Genomic DNA, 23020 nt, shown 5'->3' on the forward strand with positions numbered 1-23020 from the left:
GTGTGGTTGTAATTCGATTCCTTTATTATCGATTATCAACCCCAAATATTCAATCTTTTCTTTGAAGAGTTCCATCTTTTTCAAAGATAGGTTGACTCCGTTATCTTTTGTTATTTGCAAGAATTTTTGCAAGTGTTTTTCATGTTGTTGTATATTCTTACTTGCGATAAGAATATCGTCAACATATATTATACAGAAATCTTGGATTTCTATATATGTCTTATCTAGCCATTGTTGGAATTCTTGTGGAGAATTCTTCAATCCAAAAGCTAGTATCATCCATTCGTAGTGTCCTTGCGGAGTACTGAATGCTGTATATTGTATGCTATCTTGTTCTAATTTTATTTGCCAAAATCCGCTCTTACAATCGAATTTTGAAAAGATATTTTTATATCTTATCTTGTCTAATAACTGTGATTTATTAGGCAAGAAATATCCATTGAATTTTGTGTATTTATTCAATGTCTTATAATTTACCACCATCCTTGCTTTTCCGCGCTTTTGCTCAGAGTGATTTCTGACCATAAAGGCAGGTGATGAATGAGGGCTTTTGCTATGTCGAATTATTCCTTGTTCCAATAATTCTTTTAATTGTTTTTCAAATTCTATTCTATCCATTTCTGAATAGATCATTGGTTTGCATCGAATTATCCTTTCTTCAAGGAGTTCGATTTTTGCTGTAGTCTTATGTTTTTCCTAAAAATGTAAGGGATTGTCATTACAAAGTTTTTCGAATTCTTTCATATATTTTGATGTTATATCTTTATATTTATTTTCTAGGTATTCTAGTTTTTCATTTTGAAATATGCGATTTATCCCATATTCCAATCTTTTAGTTTTGATTTTCTTTCTATCTTTGGAAATGAATGTTATGTGTGTAGAGTTTTGTCTATATTCTTGAAAAGAATTTATAAAATTATTTCCAAGTATAATATCAACTCCTGTATTGTTGTTTTCGTAGATTTCGTCCACGAATAGAATGTTTTGTTCTATCTCAATTTTGACATTGAGTGCTTTGTTTTTATATTGGGTTTTGTGACCGCCCATGTCTAGTCCAATGACTTTATCTTCTGATTGAATCCATTCATCGTAATGTAAAACTTCCTTTTTACATACTGATATGAATGAACCGTTATCTAAGAATGCATCAAACTCTCTTTTGATGTCCTTAGTGTATATCATGATTTTTATGTATATATTGTTATTTAGCTCTCCTAGGGTTTTTCCCTCTTTTAACATTTATGAGTTGTTACCTCTTGATTATTTATTTTTATAGTAAGAATGTTGTTTTCTATTTTATAGTATTGACAGTATTTTTCTAGGAATTTCATTCCTAAAATTATCGGATATTGTTCATCCGTTATTCCTTCGTCTATCAACAAAGGTATTTTGAATTGTAATTCTTCAATTTTTATTTCCACTTCTACTGCTTGAGAAGTTTCGTATGTTTTACTAGTCCATAGATGGACATAGTTTTGTTTTGCTATCAAATCTGTTGGGTACAGATTTCCTATATTCTTTTTCCTTATATAGTTATCTGAACATCCTGTGTCAATTAATATTTTTATTATTTTCCAATGTTATCCATTATAGTATTCTCCTTTTATTTTGAAATGTTCAATGTTATTGTATTGATTATATGATGTGTTTATTATTTCTTTTCCTTTTAATTTTTGGTTTTGATTTTGGACTTCTCCCCCAATTTGTGAATGAGCCCTTAGTATACCATGATCATCAAGGATGTGTCGTGGTTTTATGGGAATGAGTTGTAAATTTTCTTTAGGATTTAGATCAAGGTTCCAATCTTGATCATCCTGGATTAATGGTCTTTCTATTGTTGGCATCTCTATTTCCTCAAAAGAAGAATAGAGATCATCTATATGAATGATATCTTGATCCTTATATCGGACTGAGTGTACACTATTGGTTAGCGCGTAGCTAATCCCGTAGTGGATATTGAACACTTTAGTCCCTTTAAGGAAATTATTGAATCTTTCAAATTTATATGCTAATGTTAGCGTAGAATTTATGTTTTTATCATTGAGATTTATTGTATATTTAGGAAATAGATAGAAACCAAGTTGCTGGTAAGCTAGGTTTCCACGCATGATTCCTAACAATGAATCTTTTCTATCCACTATTCTATTGTCTAGAATAGCTAGTTTTATAGGAGTATCAATTCCTTCTCGGAAATGAGCCTTGATTAAGATATGGATTCCTCCAAGATGGAGAAACTGTATCTTATGTCTGTCATTTTGTTTGATTTGATTGATCTTTTCTAGTAGATCATTTTTGAGAAGCAATGGCAAGTTTACGTTACCTGATGCTTGCTCAATATCAATGGACTGTTCTTTGATTTTAAGTCCAAAGTATATTATGTTTTCTCTTTTAAACAATGTCATCCATTGTTTATAGAATGATTTACTGAACGCTTGTTCAGTTGTGTCTTGAATTTTATCTTTAGAGAGTTGTCTAAAGATGTCTTTATCAAAAAGTAATTGTCTTGAGAATTCGTGTGAATTCTCAATTTCTTCTTTGTATAAAGGATTTTCCATTTATTCTGAATCTACTTCAGAGTCTGTTTCAGAGTTAATTATATAATATTCATCTCCTGATGAACTATTATCACTTATATATTCTTCTAGGCTTAACGAGTACAATTGGTTGTACTGTGTTGCCTTTTTCCTTTTTGGGCATTCATTGGCATAATGCCCAATTTCTTGACAAAGCCAGCATTTACATTTTTTAGCTTCTTTTTGTTTTCTTGGTTTTCTCATTATCCTTTTGTTTCTGAATTTTGGTATGAACCTTTTATGTATTTTCTTTGGAAAATATCTTCTTTTAGGTATGTATTTGTTTTTTCTTTTCTTATAGTTTTTATTGTATGTTCGGACTTCTCCAAACACCAGTTTTTCGCTATTTTGCGGACAGCAAAGTCCATAGCTTACATGTTTTCTTATCAAATATTCTTGCTGAGCATTTATACACCATTTGTTTATACTATTTCTAGTATATCTTATTCTAGCTCCAAGTGTATCTGTTTTATCCTTTAACCAAGCTTTGTATCCTAGGCTTAGTCTTTGATTATATGGATATGGTAATTTGGCAAAGTATAATTCCTTAGCATTTGCCAATCTTTCATCTCCTAATCCTTCATAGTAGAATTTGGAGAAAGCACATGTGTAGGCTTCAAATCCACACATCGTTACAAGTTTTAATCGTTGTATATTGTTATAAGCATTATCCCTTTGGATTTTTTGCTCTTCTTCTCTATGGGTTGTCCATTCTTCCCCTTGGAATTCTTTTCTTATAGCATTTTCGAATCGTGTTAGGATTCTTTTTGCTGTATCTCCTGCTGTGACTGTGTCAGTAGCAGCATTTCCTGTTTTTATTTCATTTTTTATCTCATCTTTTTGTTCTTCCCACCAATTTGCAACATTTCCTTGGAAGGATGTTACAATGAATGATGGAATGTCTTCTAGTTCTATCTTTTTGGTAAGTAAAGCATGATTCATGTTTTTTACCCATGTTTCTATAGCTTTATCTACATCTTTTTTGCAATCTAGATTTAACCATGTTCCGCCGCTAGGGATTTCAGTCATGTTCTCATAACTGTATTTCCATGCTTCGGATGGGTCTTTGTATGATGCATAAGATGTTTTAATTATGTTCTTTTGTCTTTTTTTGCTACTGCTACCTCTGTATGGAGGTGCACTAGGTATATATGTTGATTCTAGTGATTGAGGATATCTACTAGTCAACTGTTCTATGGCACTTATAGCTTCTTCTAATCCCATTTGTTCCGTTAGAATTTTTATGGGATCATTTGATGCTCTTGATGAACTAGGTTTCCCTGAATTCATCAATGTTTGATTTTGTTCATTTTCTTGATCTGAGTTATCAATTTTGTCTAAATCTATCTCCCCCAATTTTGAGGAAAGTTCTTCTTCATAGTCACTTGAAGAATAATCCATTTAATTTTGACCTGGTAATTCGAGATAAAGATCTCGATATGAAATCATATTCCGAGTTCTTCGGTTTTCGTATGTGAGTTTATAAAATATATAATCTTGTCGCAACGCAGTTTTAATGTTGCGCAATGTTCTTCGGTCTATGTAATCTCTTATGGTATTATTGACATATCCTGCAAATGTAGCTAGATTGGCCAGATACCAAACAAGATTATTTATATTATGGTAAGAAGGTTGAAAACTTTCTTCTTCAGTAAAACATTGGTTATACTCATTGGCTATACGCGTTTGTAAGCGCGTTACATTATGTCTTTGATATGAATCAAAGAGATTATTGAGATATGAATCAAAGAGATAAAACCTTCTATAATATAAAGTTTTGTGTGTTGTGATAACCCGGTCCCCTGATACTAGATGGGGACCGGGTTATCACAACACACAAAACTTTATATTATAGAAGATTTTATCTATCTTATTAAAGCTACAGTGCATTGTGAAGGTTTGGACTGCTTATCAAAGTTTATCCCAAGATTATGCGGAAAATTAGAATTCATTCTTCTTATGGTTTGAGCAGAGAGATTTTGTCGATAATCTTGTCTTAGTATCTATCCTATCTATTCATCCTTTCATTAACTTCTATTATTTCTTTCTTAGTAACATATTTACATTATTACTTTCAAAACCAATTTTTGAGCAAAGTATCGACGTATCTACCTGGCGTAACTTAAAACCAAACGTCTTCTTGGTGTACTGCAGGTTGAAGTCTCGCGACGCGCTCCCCTTTCCGCGATAGACTTAGTCGATACGCACCACAATCCTTGATTGATTTCTTTACACAAGGATGTACTCGGTTCCAAGAGTAACAAGGCAGATATATTTCTAATCCAGAGAAAATAGATACAGAAGAGATAAAGGACTGAATATAAGGATAGATGACTAAGGGATTATGACTATCTCTCTGCTAGGTAGGGACTAGCCTGACATTATGAGGTTATCTCCTCAGAGCTTCCCCAGAGTGTTGGTGTATCACTCCTTCGTGCTTGAGGTCTTTGTTCTTCACAAGCTCCCAAGAGTAATGGTGTGTTACTCTCTCGTTCTTGTGAGAATACTCTTCCTCCGAATACCTCCTTGTGAAGGTATGAGGCTCTTATATAGGCTTTGGATGAGAATATATGACTCATCACTTTACAAAAGTAGATTTGATGTTTATGCGGTCCATAGTTATAAGGGTATGGCCGACAAACTTTTTACATTATTGGATCCTGGGACCCGTGGGTTACATTTCAAAAGGCGAAATGCGATGGATGCAATTTTTGCAATCCTTTTTATGATTTTCTTTACAGTAGATTTCTCTACACTTTTCCGAAGATTCTTTGTTTTCTTCGATTTCTTTTATAATGTCGGAAAGTATTTTGATGTCTCTTTCCGTCATTGGTGAGAGGTCTTGTATTAGGATTGTGACATCCGCTTGGTCTTAGACTTTGCTTACAACCTTTCCTTTTTTCTCTTCGAGTATCTTTTTCATCTGACGATGAATCACTTTTAATCCTTGTGCCCGTTTGAAGGGTAAATTGAATATTTCTAATTTGTTTTTACTGTATTTTATCTCTGTTGGGTTTATAGAGATAGTCTCAATTTTGTTGACTTCTCTTAAGATGATAAAATGATTTCCTCGATGCCATTGTTTTTCTGGTGTGGCATTAAAGAATTTGAAATTTAACTTTGCAGTTAAATTCTTCTCCATCACATAGTTTGCACTATAGATGAATATCTCTGGTAACTGTTGTAGTTCCATCAGGTCATTGCAGGTGTAGATCTGATCAAGGTATCCGAAGTAGAATAGTCTTCTAATCCATAGCGGATCAGATTCTGGTAGACAAATTACTCTTGGATACATTGCTTGATTTATCTTGATGCTATTATGTTGTCGAGGTTGAAGCTCGATCACTTCTTGTGTTATCTTCTGGTATTCTTGATTGAAGTCTTCAAACTTTATGGCTTCATATTTATCTGCAAATGAAATAGGGTTAGCATTATCTGCCACTCGTTTGGTCGGCAGTGAATTATAGTCTGGACCTTTCGGTCAAGGCTTGGTTATATTTTCCGTCTTTTGGACTGGAAAATTATTATAGTCTGGTCCTTTTTCAGGACGAGGCTTGGTTATTCCTTCCGGTTTTAAACCTGGAAAGGTCTTATCCGTACCGAGGAGCACCGGTATGACAATCTCCTGCTCCTTGTCCTTCGTTAGCTTATTGAAATCTATTATAATATCCTCTAGTGAGGTTTTTATCTTATTAACTTCTTGTAGAAGTTTGTATAGTCGAGATTCCATGTTCTCCATCATCTTTCAGCTGCTTCTCTTGTCAAAATGTCAGCCAAAACGTTAGTAGCACTTTTAATATGAATTATATCAAAATCATAGAATGAAAAGAAGAGTTGCCACCTTTTCAGTCTAGCGAATTGTGGAAGGTTTTTGAGATTATTGTTTATTAATCCTCTTACTTGTGTGTTATCTGTTCTTATAATGAATTTTCTTGGTAATAAAAAGAAATTGAATTTCTCTATTGTCTTTTTTATTGCCAATACTTCCAATTCATTTATATGATAGTTTTTCTCTGTTGATGTGAATGTTCCACTTGTGTATCTACAAATATATTCTTTATCTTCTTTATCTTTTTCTTTCATCACTCCCCCCCAAAAAGCTTCTGAGGCGTCAGTTTCTATTATGAGTAATGTGTCTTCGGCAGGTAATCTTAGCCGAGGAAGATTTTTGCTATGTTCTTTTATTGTTTGCACACTTTTGGTGTGATCGTTTGTCCAATTCCATTTTATATCCTTTTTGAGCAGTTTTTGCAAAGGATTTCTTATTTTAGCAAGATTTATTATGAACATCTCTGCATAATTAGCACATCCTAGAAAACGTTGTAATTGTTTTGCGTCTTCTATTTTATTTGGAAATGATGCTAATTTGACAGCTATGTGTGGTTGTAATTCGATTCCTTTATTATCGATTATCAACCCCAAATATTCAATCTTTTCTTTGAAGAGTTCCATCTTTTTCAAAGATAGGTTGACTCCGTTATCTTTTGTTATTTGCAAGAATTTTTGCAAGTGTTTTTCATGTTGTTGTATATTCTTACTTGCGATAAGAATATCGTCAACATATATTATACAGAAATCTTGGATTTCTATATATGTCTTATCTAGCCATTGTTGGAATTCTTGTGGAGAATTCTTCAATCCAAAAGCTAGTATCATCCATTCGTAGTGTCCTTGCGGAGTACTGAATGCTGTATATTGTATGCTATCTTGTTCTAATTTTATTTGCCAAAATCCGCTCTTACAATCGAATTTTGAAAAGATATTTTTATATCTTATCTTGTCTAATAACTGTGATTTATTAGGCAAGAAATATCCATTGAATTTAGTGTATTTATTCAATGTCTTATAATTTACCACCATCCTCGCTTTTCCGCGCTTTTGCTCAGAGTGATTTCTGACCATAAAGGCAGGTGATGAATGAGGGCTTTTGCTATGTCGAATTATTCCTTGTTCCAATAATTCTTTTAATTGTTTTTCAAATTCTATTCTATCCATTTCTGAATAGATCATTGGTTTGCATCGAATTATCCTTTCTTCAAGGAGTTCGATTTTTGCTGTAGTCTTATGTTTTTCCTAAAAATGTAAGGGATTGTCATTACAAAGTTTTTCGAATTCTTTCATATATTTTGATGTTATATCCTTATATTTATTTTCTAGGTATTCTAGTTTTTCATTTTGAAATATGCGATTTATCCCATATTCTAATCTTTTAGTTTTGATTTTCTTTCCATTTTTGGAAATGAATGTTATGTGTGTAGAGTTTTGTCTATATTCCTGGAAAGCATTTATAAAATTATTTCCAAGTATAATATCAACTCCTGTATTGTTGTTTTCGTAGATTTCGTCCACGAATAGAATGTTTTGTTCTATCTCAATTTTGATATTGAGTGCTTTGTTTTTATATTGGGTTTTGTGACCGCCCATGTCTAGTCCAATGACTTTATCTTCCGATTGAATCCATTCATCGTAATGTAAAGCTTTCTTTTTACATACTGATATGAATGAACCGTTATCTAAGAATGCATCAAACTCTCTTTTGATGTCCTTAGTGTATATCATGATTTTTATGTATATATTGTTATTTAGTTCTCCTAAGGTTTTTCCTTCCTTTAGCATTTACGAGTTGTTATCTCTTGATTATTTATTTTTATAGTAAGAATGTTATTTTCTATCTTATAGTATTGACAGTATTTTTCTAGGAATTTCATTCCTAAAACTATCGGATATTGTTCATCCGTTATTCCTTCGTCTATCAACAAAGGTATTTTGAATTGTAATTCTTCAATTTTTATTTCCACTTCTACTGCTTGTGAAGTTTCATATGTTTTACTAGTCCATAGATGGACATAGTTTTGTTTTGCTAGCAAGTCTGTTGGGTACAGATTTCCTATGTTCTTTTTCCTTATATAGTTATCTGAACATCCTGTGTCAATTAATATTTTTATTATTTTCCAGTGTTGTCCATTATAGTATTCTCCTTTTATTTTGAAATGTTCAATGTTATTGTATTGATTATATGATGTGTTTATTATTTCTTTTCCTTTTAATTTTTGGTTTTGATTTTGGACTTCTCTCCCAATTTGTGAAGGAGCCCTTAGTATACCATGATCATCAATGATGTGTCGTGGTTTTATGGGAATGAGTTGTAAATTTTCTTTAGGATTTAGATCAAGGTTCCAATCTTGATCATCCTGGATTAATGGTCTTTCTATTGTTGGCATCTCTATTTCCTCAAAAGAAGAATAGAGATCATCTATATGAATGATATCTTGATCCTTATAACGAACTGAGTGTACACTATTGGTTAGCGCGTAGCTAATCCCGTAGTGAATGTTGAACACTTTTGTTCCTTTAAGGAAATTATTGAATCTTTCAAATTAATATGCTAATGTTAGCGTTGAATTTATGTTTATATATACATATATATACATATATATATACATATATATATACATATATATGTATATATATACATATATATATCTATATATATATACATATATAGTTCAGTTTTTCCATCTCAAATGAAACCCATTTCTAATGATCTACAAAACTTGTAAGAAACCTATGAAACCCATTTCAACCCTCTCGTTTTAGAAACCCTTGGCAATTATGGCCCTGCGTTGTGGATCCATCAGCACTATTGATTCTTTGTACTCCTTGCCCAGAGTAGGTAGATCCCCTAGTACAGAATAAATCTCTATTAACTTTGTCTTCAGATAAAGTCCAGAAGGAAGCTCTTGCATGGAATTTGTACTCCTGTATAGCTTTCTTCATGACATCTGTATTTGTTTTGGTAGATAAATTCTCTAAGCTATTCTCATTTTGCAGCCTGGATGCCTCTCCTTCTCCCTCTAGAGTGCTGCATGCAATGCTTTACAGTCCTCTCCCTCTCTAAAAGGCCTTGCATCCTCATGGTCTTCTCTTTGAAGTAGGAATCGATTTCCCGGAGGCTCTTGTCTAAGTCCCTAGCTGGCCCATCCAACTGAAAAAGGTTCAGATCCCCAAATTTGTGTGACTGACTCGAAGAATCTTGTGGTGGTTCAAGCCATCTGGAATCTAGACACCATAGTTGGGTCTTCTTACTCTCAAAAAGAACTAATTGAACCAGAGAATGGTCAAGAGTAGTACGCTGTGCCAAGGATGATACCTACTAGGCCATCTTTGTCACAAGTCTAGTCATCCATATAAGTCACGTCAAACTTGGAAAAGGCCCTAGCTCCTATTGCCTTGTCCCTCCTAGATAACTGAAGTGAGTTGCGGATTTACCAAGCTCTATTGTGAACTTTGAATTGCATTGAACTGTGTCCTTCAGAGAAAAATGTAATGTCTTATAGCCATTGTCTTTTCTGCATTAAAGTTGAAGAGAGACCTTATGTAGAAGGCACCCAAAGCATAGCTCCAAGTGCTATCACAAATGAGTACACAAACAAGTAGTTGTGATTCACGGACATAAGAGATGCCATTGGCACCTTGACCATTGATCATAGGACATTGAGGCTGCCAAGGCGCATAGGGCTGGTGTGAACTGAATGATCTACTTGGTAGAGACCAATTGAAGGTAGTCTAAACCTGTCTCCTGTCACACTGGCTATGTGAGGCATAAATGGTCAACAGACCAATAAGTGCATCATCCAACTCTTAGAGCAGCCCAAGGCTCTCCTTGGAACCAGGATGCTGCAGTCACGTACTACATAAATCCACTGTCCTCCAACAGAAGCACAAACTCTTGCCGAATTCTCTGTGGCTTCCAACTGTTGCGCCCAAGAAGTGTAGCTTTATCCTAGCAAAATCTTCCTGTAGCATCGGAATATCCTCACTATTGAGAGGCAGTGCTCCTATACCATGGGAGAATCTAACCGACTGACGACTAGTTCTGTATGTAGGTCTTATCTCATACAGCTTCTGCCTTGCTTGAACAATTGTGCACCAAAGTCTTGCACTGTCCAGGAGAATCCTCATGGGGAGGTCTGACTCTTTGGGACCAGCGTGACTCAGCAGGCCATACCTTACTCTGTTGTCTCTTGAAGTATACCTTGTCAAAACTCCTCTCTGCTAGCTCCGCCCCCTTATGCAAGGGAGAAAAGTCCTCAGAGTCGAGTGAGTCATCTGAATCATTCATCTCTTGCTTTTAGAGTATATCCTCTCTCTCCTGTGAGGTAGTTGCTTCTCACGCCTTTTGAGTGGCAGGGACCTGTGAAGTTATCATGTAAGAAGTTGTATCCTTTGGGGACTTAATTGTAGGGGCCTGCAGAAACTAGAGTCGCAGGACCTCTTTAAAAATGGGGGTGTGGCATCTCGGCTCCTGGGGGTTGCTGGTGAGGGTTGGGAGATCTCTAACACCTAGGACTGTGGCATTTGTGCCTCTTGGAGGTCGCTAGTAAGGATTGGGAGACCTTTAAAACATTGGGCTGTGGCATTTCCTGCTCCTAGGGGGCTTGAGGGATGCAGGCTAAAGCCGCAGGGTGGCTGAAGTGGTTCCACTAACTCTTGCGCAAGTGATGTAAGATCTCTAACTACTCTGTATTGTCCCTCAGCCTGCCTTTGCTGCTCCAGGTCTCTCTACTCCTGTCTTTGGCAATCGTGAGTGCATGATGCTTTACACATCTAAATAACTAATTTGTTTGGTATCACAGAATGAAGTTGTTTATTGTGTTAATAGCTTTGGCCATCATTGAACATTAGTAGGGATATGTTGAGCTTGCAGTTTTAATCACTGGTTTTGTTTTTTCCTGTGCCCTTAAAAGAGAGCTGTGACACAAACGACCACAGCAGACTTGGCAAAGCTACTTTACTGGTTGATGGTGGTTGGCTACAGCATCCGGAACATTGAGGTGAGATATGACATGGAAAAGGTTCTCGGCATGCCAGTTAAATTCGCAGAATTGCCACCTGCTGAAAATGTGTAAACAAAGCCCATTTTTTGTCAAGGTTGCTGAAGATGTGACTGCACCACATTCTTATATGTAAAGGTAGTCAGTTCATTTTCTTTGGAACACTTTCAATCAATTAATGTGGACACTTGCAATTTCAATCAGTAGTCAGTTCATATACACCAGACTGCTCATAGCAGAATGTAGTTTTTAGCTACCCAAAAGTGAGTGGAGCCACTCAAGGTGATGCAGAATCTATCTCTTGCACTCTAGATTTGCTCCATTTAGATGATCTCATTGTACAAGGTAATAGTATGGACAATGTAGATTGTTTAGGATCAACTATGATGAAATTGGGCATTATGTGGAAATTGGAGACAATTTTGTAAGAAAGGTCTGTTCACTCCAGGTGATCCTAGAACAACTTGCAATGTAATCCATCCTAGATTAGAGGGGGATCAAACACTTAATACGAAGTCTAGAGACAATGTTACAATGTAGGTCTTGCAATCTTGCATGTTTACAAATGGTCATACAATCACTAAATGTGGTCTAATAATTGTCTCTTGTGCTCTAAGTGCTTTGAATATGTGAAAGATACTCTAGTTCATGTTAGATTCAAATACTCAGTTGGGATTTTAGAGACATTCTATGAAGTGGACAATGAGTTGTCTCACGAGTTTAAGTTTAGTCTTGGTTCATAGATTTCTTTTGGTAGATGTTCCTTGATCAATCAATCACTTGCTCTCTAAGTTAGCTTAGATGATGTAGATAGGTACTAGAGGTGATTTGTAGGTTAATCAAGGTGGTTTTGATTAGTTTTGAGCTTAGTCAAGGTGAAAAGGAGTCAAGTCGTAGTGTGTCTAGAGTTTATGACTTGTCATATCCAATTATCATTGGGTTCTCTATAGCTTGTTTGGATTATAGATTGACTTGACTATGTTGATAGGTTTCTATATGTCCATTCGTAGCAGTTGCTTGCTTTTTGAGAGTTGGTTGAAGTGATGATTGGCCTTCCGAGACGCAATCAAGGTGATGTTATGGCAATGGATTTACACATTTATGCATTGCGAATTGCCATAGATGCTTATGGGTGGCAAGATCTCAATTGTTCAAGAACCAAAGTGTGGATGCAACATGCAAGATTGGACAATTTAATGTTAAGAATATGACCTTTTAACTCAACATTCTATAGTGCATATCAATCTAGAGGTAGCATACAAGTAGTTGAGGTGATGCTTTTTAGTTAGGATGGCTTCAAATTGATGCGGATGATCGATCTGAGATGCGAGTTGTCAAATAGGTGAATTTGGTAGCATGTGAATATGCTTTTGATGTAGCCAAAGCAAGGATTTCTTATATTCAAGCAGGTTGGGAAACAATTGAGGTGATGCATGAGACATATAAGATGCAATTCTTGGTTATTATCAACATATGCAATCTATTCTATACACATGCAACAAATTTGAGACACACAAACTAAGCAATCCAATAAATTTCTTTGCTTCAATTCAATCCTTCAACAATTTGTGATTGGGAGGTATCCTTTAAGAGTAGAGGCTTTGTTGATGACGTGTATGTAGATGTGATAAGATGAGGATCTCTTAGATTTCTTCGATGTTAAAAAAAATAAAATTGGGATGCATCTTTCAAGAGTAGAGGCTTGTTGATGACGTGCATGTAGATGTGGTAATCTGCAACTTCTGGGCTTGCTAGATCCTACTTCTTTTACCTATCTTGATACAATTGTGATGACCTTAGAGGTCCTTACTATGATTTCATGTAGCTTCTCAATCCTATGCAAGTAGTTCTGATATGTAGGAGAGGGTCTTTGTGCATGTAGCTTTTGCCTTTTGATTAATCTCAGCTCTCCTAATGAGTTTTTAATGAGTCTAGGTGATGACATGGTAGTTTAGATGATGACAAGACAAGTTTTGGGATCTCTTTTCGGGTTGTTTTGTATTCGAGGTTGCAATGTAAGGTCAAGTCCTATCTTAGGTCAATGGGTCTCTTTGTTGAGATATATTGGAGGTTATAATTTTGAGTCATTGATCATGTATTTACTATTTTTAGTAAATTTTTTGTCTATTCAAGGTGTTCAATTGGTCTTGGGCACTTTTATGGCTGTTTTAATTGATGGTATTTTCGAGTTAGTTTGCAAACTAGCCATGTCATGTGGAGAATAATCTTCGGAAAATCCTAGCATGAGGCTTGTTCTTGTGAAAACAGTATGTACCTACTGGTAGTAGTAAAATCTCTTGCACATTGGGACATAAGGATGCCCAACCCTAATGAAACTCTAATGCCTATATACGTGTAAAAATGAATCAAGAGCTCATTTGTATGTGTAAAATATTGAGAGCCTCTTCTTCTCCATCTTCTCTATCTTCTTGGCTACTTCACCATAGTTTGAGAGTGAGGAAGGGAGACTAAGCATGATGGACTCAAGAAAGAGTTCTGCTATAGTTTATCTTACTAGAATATTGAGAGCCTCTTCTTCTCCATCTTCTCTATCTTTTTGGCTGCTTCACCATAGAGAGTGAGTGATGAGGACTCAAGAAAGAGTTTTGTTATAGTTTATCTTGTAGAGGAATTTGGTATATTTGATTCTTCTTGTTAAAACATCCATGAGATCACCAAGGAAGGGAATTAATGTGGGGGAATGAGGAGAGAGTGATGGAGTATGAGGGAGAAGTCTCTCCTCCTTTTCTATTCTACTTTATCTTGTGACAACTTAGGGAGAAGAAGCTTTATAGTTAGAGAAAAGAGCACATATTCAAATCATGAGTCCATTAATCTCAATTTTGTAGCAAGCTATCATGTGCACTTGTTTCATGCTACACTGCATCATAAAATAGGCGTAGTCTAATGTGGATTTGACATAGCACAATGTGTGCTGCACATCATCCAAATGTGGCTTCCATGGAAGCTGCATAAACTGACTCTTCAAACCAACTGTGTAGTTTAAGTTTGACCTAGTGATTATCAAATGGATAAGGCTATCCACAATCTTTCGATGCATAGTAAGATCATTAATCAAGTCACCTTCATATACACTAAGCTTAACTTTAACATCCAAAGGTATAGAAATAGGCTTGCAATCATCCATACCGTACTTCTTTAACATATCCAATGCATATTGTTTGTGACAACCATATATCCTCTTGAGTCTTGATTATCTCTATACTGAGAAAAGAGCACAATTATCCCAAATACTTCATCTTAAATTCAGTATTGAGGAGACCCTTTACATGGTCAATCTTTGTCTCACTATCACCCACAATGATCAAATCATCCACATATATAGTAATAACCACAATACTTGAATCACTTTCATATACATAGAGTAAGCAATCAACATGTGCTCTACACAATCCAATGCGGGCAAGGTATTCCACAATCCTATCATGCCATGATCTGGGTACTTGCTTCCCATACAAGGCCTTATAAAGCTTGTATACATGATTTGGATGACTCTCACCCACATAACTAGGTGGCTGCTCCACATAAACTTCCTCTTGCAACTCCCCTTACAAGAAGGCATTATTAACATTCATTTGATGCTTGATCCAACCTTCTGATGGAGCACTACTATGATAGCCCTTATAGTGGCAAATTTAGCCATTGGAGCAAAAGTCTTCTCATAATTAATACCATGAGTCTGCACATACCCTTTTGCAATCAATCATGCCTTATAGCACTCAATAGATTCATTTGACTTATGCTTGTAGCCAATTATCCCTTATAGTGCTCAATAGATCCATTTGACCTTGTAAACCCATTTGCAACCAATAGCTTTCTTGCCTTTAGGTAAAGGTACCAACTTCCATGTGTCATTCTCCTTAAGTGCATACATTTCTTCATCCATAGCATGATCCCAATATTCATTCTCACTGCATCCTTAAAATAGGTGGGTTTTACATCCTGTACAATCTTAGTCATGTACATAGTGATGAGCTACATAGCTATCGTATGTCAATCGATGCATTGGCTTTCTTATCCTACTTGACCTATGTAGATCTGAATCATTACTAGGAACTTTAACATCCTCTTGTGCTTCCGCACACCAGATGTTTTAATAGATGGGATCCTATACTCCTCATCCAAGCTTTGCTCAAAAGCCATCTGAATCAACATCAATGTGAGAGAGACTTGATGATACATTTGTCATACTAGGGGAGTCCCCAACTTTCTCTTTACCTTTTCTTGATATCTATGATGTACTTGATGGAGTAATCTGTGATCCTAATCTATTACTCCAAGGTCTATCAACGGAACCATGACTAGGAGACTCTTGTGGCCCACCCAATGTCTATGACTACGGACTTGTTTATTACTCCAAGGTCTATCAACGAAACCATGACTAGGAGACTCTTGTGGCCCACCCAGTGTTTATGACTACGGACTTGTTTTTTGCATAGCCACACTCTCATGCTCATCAAACCTAACTGCATTCTACACATTACTATACGAGCTACTCATTTCATAAAAAACATCTCTGCTAACTCTCAGCTCACGTGCAATATGGTTATAACATCTATATCTCTTCTGCTCAAGAGAATATCCAACAACACATATTTCTTTGCTTTGGAATCCAATTTACCATGCAACTCATTAGGGATATGCACATAAGCAATACATCCAAATCCTTTCACATTGGATAAATTTGATTTTTCATCTATAAACTTCTCTTTTCGGGTATCATACCATGTACAATAATAGTGGGTGTCCTGTTGATAATGTTTACAATAGTAGCCATTGCTTCAGTCCAATAATAATGAGGTAAGTTTCTTTTTGACATCAATGCACGAGCCACCTCTACAATATGTCTGTTTTTTTGCTTAGTAGTCCATTTTGCTGCAGAGTATATCTACATGTATATTACCTTTCTATACTATTTTTCTGTTAAAAAATAAGAAAACTCATTGGAGAGATATTTTTCCCCTCCATTCGACCTTAGGTATTTAACATGCATCCCTATCTTCTTCTCAACTACAGTGATTTGGCAAAACAAATGTATCACTCAAATCGGTTCACTTCTTCGTTGAGTCAATCTCAACAACGCCACTTGGCCCTCGCCGAATAGTTGCACCTGCTAAGCCTCAAAGCTTTTAAAGTGAGCGAACATCTCACTTTTCTCATGCATAAAGTAAACCCATACTTTGTGAGTAGGATCATCAATTAAAGAAACATAATACCTGCAACCCACTCAAAGTTGCAGTCTTTATAAGACCCCACACATCAGAATGTATCAATTTAAGTGACTTTTTCGTTTACATGCTTTTCATGTGGAAACTCAAGCCTTGCTTACTTTCCAAATCGACATGCTTCACATACTTTATGTATCCCATCAACTTTAAACTTGGGCAAACCATCCAGAGCCTGTTTTGATTGCATGCCTTTCAATTGCTGCACATTCACATGACCGATTCTCTTATGCCACATTTCAATATTAGCAACAATACTCGAACCTTGTGGAAACATAGTAGCATCCATTTTCAAACAGACTTGTATCATGAGTAAATAATCTGCCAGCATGTTTTCCTTTTACAATCAATCTGTAATCATTCTTAAGATCTTCTACATACCAACCATCAGATGTGAATTGAACCTATAATCCTTGTTCTATCATTTGACCAATAAAAACCAAGTTTTTTGTAATATTTAGTATATGAAGTACATCAGCCAAGTATTTAGTTTTACCATCTTGCATACTCAAAGGAACATTTCTAACATGAGTAATGGGGTGAGTTGTATCATCCTCTGTTTCCACATAGCTTGGAGACTCTGGATTGCACCTCTCTCTAAACCCTTTATGTGAGAAGTCATGTGGTTAGAGGCACTTGAGTCTAAATACGATACCTCATTCTTTGATGAACCATCAATAGTCATAGTATTCATAAAGTGTTTCATAACAAATAATTGTTCACTTCTGTCATTATTGTTTCTGCTACTACTGGATTCACAATTGCCTTGCTACTTTTTTCCATTTTTAATTTTAGCCTTATTTTTGAAGTACTTTTTAGAAGTGTGGCCTTTCTAACCATAATGCCAGCACTCTTTGCTATCACCATAATTCTATTTCCTTATCAGAATATGCAACTTGGTCTCTTTTACTCTCCCTTCCTTAGGACTGTCCTCCTCTACTTTGTTGTGTATCATAACTTTGACCATGGCCACCACCTTGGCCTCTGCCATGACCTCTACCTTTGTTAGTAGAGTAAAATACTTACTTGTACTTGTTCTTGCTTTGAGAAGTTAGAGTATATATATATATATATATCTCAGCTAGGGGGTGTGTAGGTTGGGGAGGAGTTAGAGAGGGAGGGGGGGAGAGAGAGAGAGAACCCCCCCTCTTACTCTCTCTTTAAGGAGGCTACGAGGGCATATAGGTTCATGAGGAGAGGATCTGTCTCTATGTGGTTGTTGCATTACTTGAGCTCAACATTGGGATTGATGGACCCTCTCCTATTATTTTAGGAGTCCCAACCTACAAAGTACTTAAGCTAGGTCTCATCTAGCCACTCACATGATCTAAAAACATGAAAAGTTACTTTTAGTGAGCTTGCTACCATAGAACGGCCACAAACTCCATGATTCAAGTGCACACCCCTTCTCTTCCCATCTCTTCTTACTTTACATGTAGAAGAGAAGGCATAGGAGAGAAGATTAGAGAGCTCCAAGAGAAATGGAAGGAACTTCACTTGCCATTGTTCCTCACTCCAAACACCCCCCCTCTTCCCCCCCCCCTCTCTCAAGATGTAAAAGCAAGAGCAAGAAGGCATTAACAAAAAGTTTGCACGCACATAAATAACTTGTTCTATTCTTTCTCATCCTTTAAAAGACACATTTTTGGGGTTAAGTTTTTCCCCTCCCCCTTGGGCAACCAACCCCTTTTTGTGGCCAAGATGAGTGACCTCTTATTGGATGCTTTTGCTATGGCAAGAATAGAATAGAACCCTTTCTATTTTGCCCCAAGAGCCTACACTACCATACAAATATTTACATGGCAAATTAATAAAATTAATGTAATTGCCATTTTGTGTACATTGCAAACAATGTTCCTTGAATTGTTATCCTACAATTTGAGAAATACATTCCATTTGTGCCAACATATTATGCTACTTATTGGTGCATTTCTTCTTATGTTTAATAGTGGTGAGGGCCTTCGAGGTGGCAATATATCGCATAGAGAGTTGGTCCACCATTGTCTTCTTCCTTCCACATGGTTAGCAATGGACAAGAGGCAATGTGTAATAATCATTAGCCCCTCTCTTTATCAAAATAGTAGAAATTTGGAGGAGCTATCCTAGTCAATGTTGAATTTTTCTTTACAATGTTCTTACATAAAGAATCATATGGTCCTCTATTTACATTCACATGGATTGCAAGTGACCATATCCAAAAAGAGGAGTGTGATTTGGAATGCGGATTGTGGGTGGCCATATCCAAAAAGAGGAATGTGATATGGTAAAGTCAAGGACTATTGACGAACATGGAGGCATTTCAACTAAATAGTAATTCATCATGGGATAATGATGGCCAACTTGAACTCACACTTATCTAATTTGATAGATTCAATAGGTGCAACAAATTACAAGGGCTAACTAAGATAATGGTTTAGCATGAAAATGAGATGCATATTACAATTGCTAGTTAGGTAGAAGAATGCAACAATATTAGTACTATTGATCTATAGCCACATGCAAGAGGAGGATGAGAGCCTAACCTACTATATCTTCCTTAGGCCTAGCCATGATGAACCCCTAAGGAGCTATTATGCCATTGTAGGAGTAACTCTAACCCATCAATGTTGATGAATTTGAAACTGGATGTTTTTTGGTTCACCTAGCATCCATCAACTACAATGAATGCTTACCTCAAAATACAATTGGCAATTTTGATTGAATGATGCTGCTAGTAGCTTTGCAAGCATATCTATGGCACAATTGTACCATTAGCACCTCTTCTATAGATGATGGTTTTCTTAAATTCAACTCAAAGGATGTTACTAAAAATATGTATGAAGTCTACCTCATAAATAATCACAATAGCATAAATATTAAGTTGCAAAATAACAATACCAGGAAAGGCATTGTTTCTACAAATAAATAGGAGTGAAGGATCAAAGAATGGGTAGTTAAAAATCCATGGATGAATATAAGTAGGGTTATGAATGAGAATGTAGGATCATGCTATTACAACTATGGTATTGATATCAATATAGAGTAGATTGCTATCATCACTTTACTAGGTAGCTTACCTTTTGAGGAGCTTTGGCAAGCCCCACTCTTGAGAAGATGGAGTCTTAGTAATGTGCAAGTGGAAAGGCATGATACAATAAAAAGATAGTTGCAAGTGGCCACATAAGGGGCATAGTTATTTCTTTGATATTCCACTTGTGAATGTTGAGGTGGGCTTGTATTTAGGATGTTTTAAAAAAAAGTTGACATGTGAAATCGGTACAATTTTGTGGGGTGAAGGGAGGGGTGAATTGCCTTTGACCATATCAAACAACTAACGTTTCAATGCAACAAACATGAATCAATCTATCCCACTCTAGGAGATTGTTAGCTCATTATAAAGCTTAGAAAATATAGATTAAGTTTGAAAGATCTAGGAATATTAAGTCATGGGATTGTCACGCTTAAATGATTGATAGATTCAAGTAGTTGAACCTCAATATCAATGTTAAGGATGAAGCATTATAAGTGAGAAAGAGATATCTAGGACATGCATGCATGTTTTAAATAATATGTTTTAAACTAAAGCATATGCAATTTTCCATTTAGTTTGGAGCTAAAGGAGCTAGAAATATGGAAGAAGTGCACTACAATAATGGGATGCTCATGTTGAGTTAGGTTGGTTACACACTGCTTGACCTACCTTGAAGATTGAAAAAAACTAGTGGGTGCAATTATCTTACACACCAAAACACCCAACCCCCACTCAACCAAGTACATAAAGTCATATATGTCTTATTGGTTTAGCCAATGGCCTTGTAAAGCTTAGGTGAGAGTTCAAATCTTACCTAACACAACATTTTGGAATTGAGGTTATTGTTTGTCTTGCACACCTTGCATTTGGATGATGTAGATTGGGTTGGGGGTGGTACCCACACATATTTGTTTGCAGTTTGTAAAAAGCAGAACCAATATCTTTTTGCCACATGATAACATGATCCTTCATTTTTTGGGGTGGACAATGGTTTTCTCCCTATGTGTAACTAGCCTTACATATTCTAGGTGTTACATCATGCAAGCCTAATGTTTCCAAACTGTACAATTAGGGAAATGTCAAAGAATTGGGCCTCAAGAACACCTACCATTGTAGTGTAAGAAGAAACCTTCATGCCCCCATTTAAACATTAACTACCAAACATGACTAGCACCCAGTCAACTAATACAGCCTCTCTTCTCTTATGTATAATGTGGGACATCATGGTGAGATGCCTATGTTACATGCCACATAGTCCATTTCATATTAAGTTGTGTGCTTCAAAGATCTTCCAAGCAAGACTTCCTTGCTAATCTCTTCTTGATTTGGAAGCACATAGAAAATGATGGGTATGCTTTCAATATCTATAGTCAAGATAATTTTGCATCTGCCTAGGAGGGAATACAATGATCCTCCATAAGGTTTGATGGCTACATTTGTTGTGATGAGTTCAAGTTGGTTGATCTCAGTCCATACTTCATAAGTTAGAATGTCATAATCCAAACCTTCATAAGTTAGAATGTTGTAATCCAAACTTTCATTTAATGAGAGCATCAATGATGAGCTTGTTGTGCTTGGCAATTAGTTTGACCCTATGATATGCTGGACATATTAGCTCTTCGTCTTTGAGGAAAATATTTTTGGCTTAGACCTTTTAGATATTAGGCTATGTAGACCTGGTTAGGTACTACTAGATTCCTTGCGTGTTGGACGATTGCAATACATTTGAGTGATGCCACACTCAATGCATCTAAGGTTAGTGTTTGTGAGTTTAACTATCTCCATTCGGCCCACTAGTGTGACCTAAGCTCTTGTGTTGCTAGCTTTGCTATGTAATCAATGGATAATTCAATGGGAATATTCTCTTTGTGTTGTTGACTTAGAAGATTTGAGGACTTGTAGACTTCCTAGTCTAGTCCATTGTCTAGCACATCAACAAAGTGTTAGGTTCTCAATAGTCAAATCACAAACTCTTTGACTCTTTTTGTAATGACAAGTTTGTATATGGTCTCTTGTTTGAGATTCTCTTTGGATATCTCAACTTTGTCAATTCTTCATTGTCTCTCAATTTTAGCTCTTTAAGCTCTTATTTCTCAATTTGGTCTCTTTGAATTGTTGATTCAATGGCCTTCTCTTTGGTCAAATTTCCTCTTGATCTTGCAGTTAGTATAATGGTCCTTGGCCTTCTTTTAATTTCTTTATCTTTAGATGACCAAGCTTCTTGGGAGCTTGCTCTTTTGACAACTTTGGATCCCTTGGAGTTGCATTCCAATTGACCCAACTAGCTTAGACATGTTTGTTTCTAGACCTTACGGTAAGGAACTAGCTTTTTAGTTAGAATGGGCCAAGGAGCAACCCAAGGTGTTGGTTTCTTGTCCTCCTAGGGCCAAGTAGCAATGCCTATGGAAAGCTACTTTACAACTCTTGGTCAATGAAGTGAGTGCAAATCACTTGAGTTTGGCTTAAGAAGAATAAGGTAATATCAATTGGGTTCAGCTTGGAAATCACAATGCAACACTTTGGTCTTAAGGTTTGTTGATGTTGAAATTGTTGGCTTGGTAGTTGGCTTATCCTCTTAGTCTTGTTGTCTTGGTGCACTCTTTGAACATGACTCTGAACGACTTAAATTTGGCTGAGTACACTTGGACACTTGGTCAACATAGGGTTGCACTTCCCAACTTGTGCCAAAATGCCTAATGGTGGTGTGGAATGTAACACTTGGACACTTTGTCAACATAGGGCTGCACTTCCCAACTTGTGCCAAAATGCCTAATGGTGGTGTGGAATGTAACCTAGTTGACCTAGGCATAGTGGTTTTGTCTAATGTGGTTTGAATTAGATCCTAGGGGTATAAACTTAGGAATGTTGTGCTTAGAGTTAGGTCTAAGGATGTGAGGACAGTTAGTACTTGTGTCTAAACATGCGCATTCTCTAAGGAAAATTGCAAGTAGCACCTAATAAAAGTGCACTTGCACACTTGTGGTGCTAGCTAAAAGGGAATGTGGCAAGTCCTACAAGTGGTATACCCTAAGGGTGAAGCTCTACCTATATGTGTAGATGATAAGGTTGCCATTGAATGAGTGTTAGACACTCATAGTCAGAATCGATATTGCATTGATCCAAACGAAAGTCTTAAGGGGTGAAAGTGCAAAGAGGATGCAACTTGCATTTAATACAAGGGATTGGGATCCTATTGTGGCCATAGGTGGTGGATAATCTAATGTGGGAACTAACCCTCATGGTTTATGCTCACGTGCCAAGAACCTTGTGCCCTTAAGGTGAAAGGTTCATGTCCTTAGCAAAAGGAGGACGATCCTTAAGAAATGGGGTATAGGAACGCAACGACCAACACAAGAA

General features: G+C 36.2%; 1 protein-coding gene across 1 annotated transcript in view; it reads left to right on the top strand.

The window, feature by feature from the left end:
* The window catches only part of LOC148039475 (uncharacterized), an 80781-nt gene extending 68814 nt beyond the window's left edge, over positions 1 to 11967 (top strand). The window contains exon 7 of the mRNA XM_087691058.1: positions 11321 to 11967. Coding sequence (XP_087547184.1) covers positions 11321 to 11482 — 162 coding nt within the window. The 3' untranslated portion in view covers positions 11483 to 11967. The remainder of the gene's footprint in view (positions 1 to 11320) is intronic.
* Positions 11968 to 23020: the final 11053 nt, after the last annotated feature.

Source organism: Lygodium microphyllum, chromosome 2 (assembly GCF_053477565.2).
Source record: "Lygodium microphyllum isolate KBCC chromosome 2, Lygodium_microphyllum_v1.1.10, whole genome shotgun sequence".
Classification (NCBI taxonomy): Eukaryota; Viridiplantae; Streptophyta; class Polypodiopsida; order Schizaeales; family Lygodiaceae; genus Lygodium; species Lygodium microphyllum.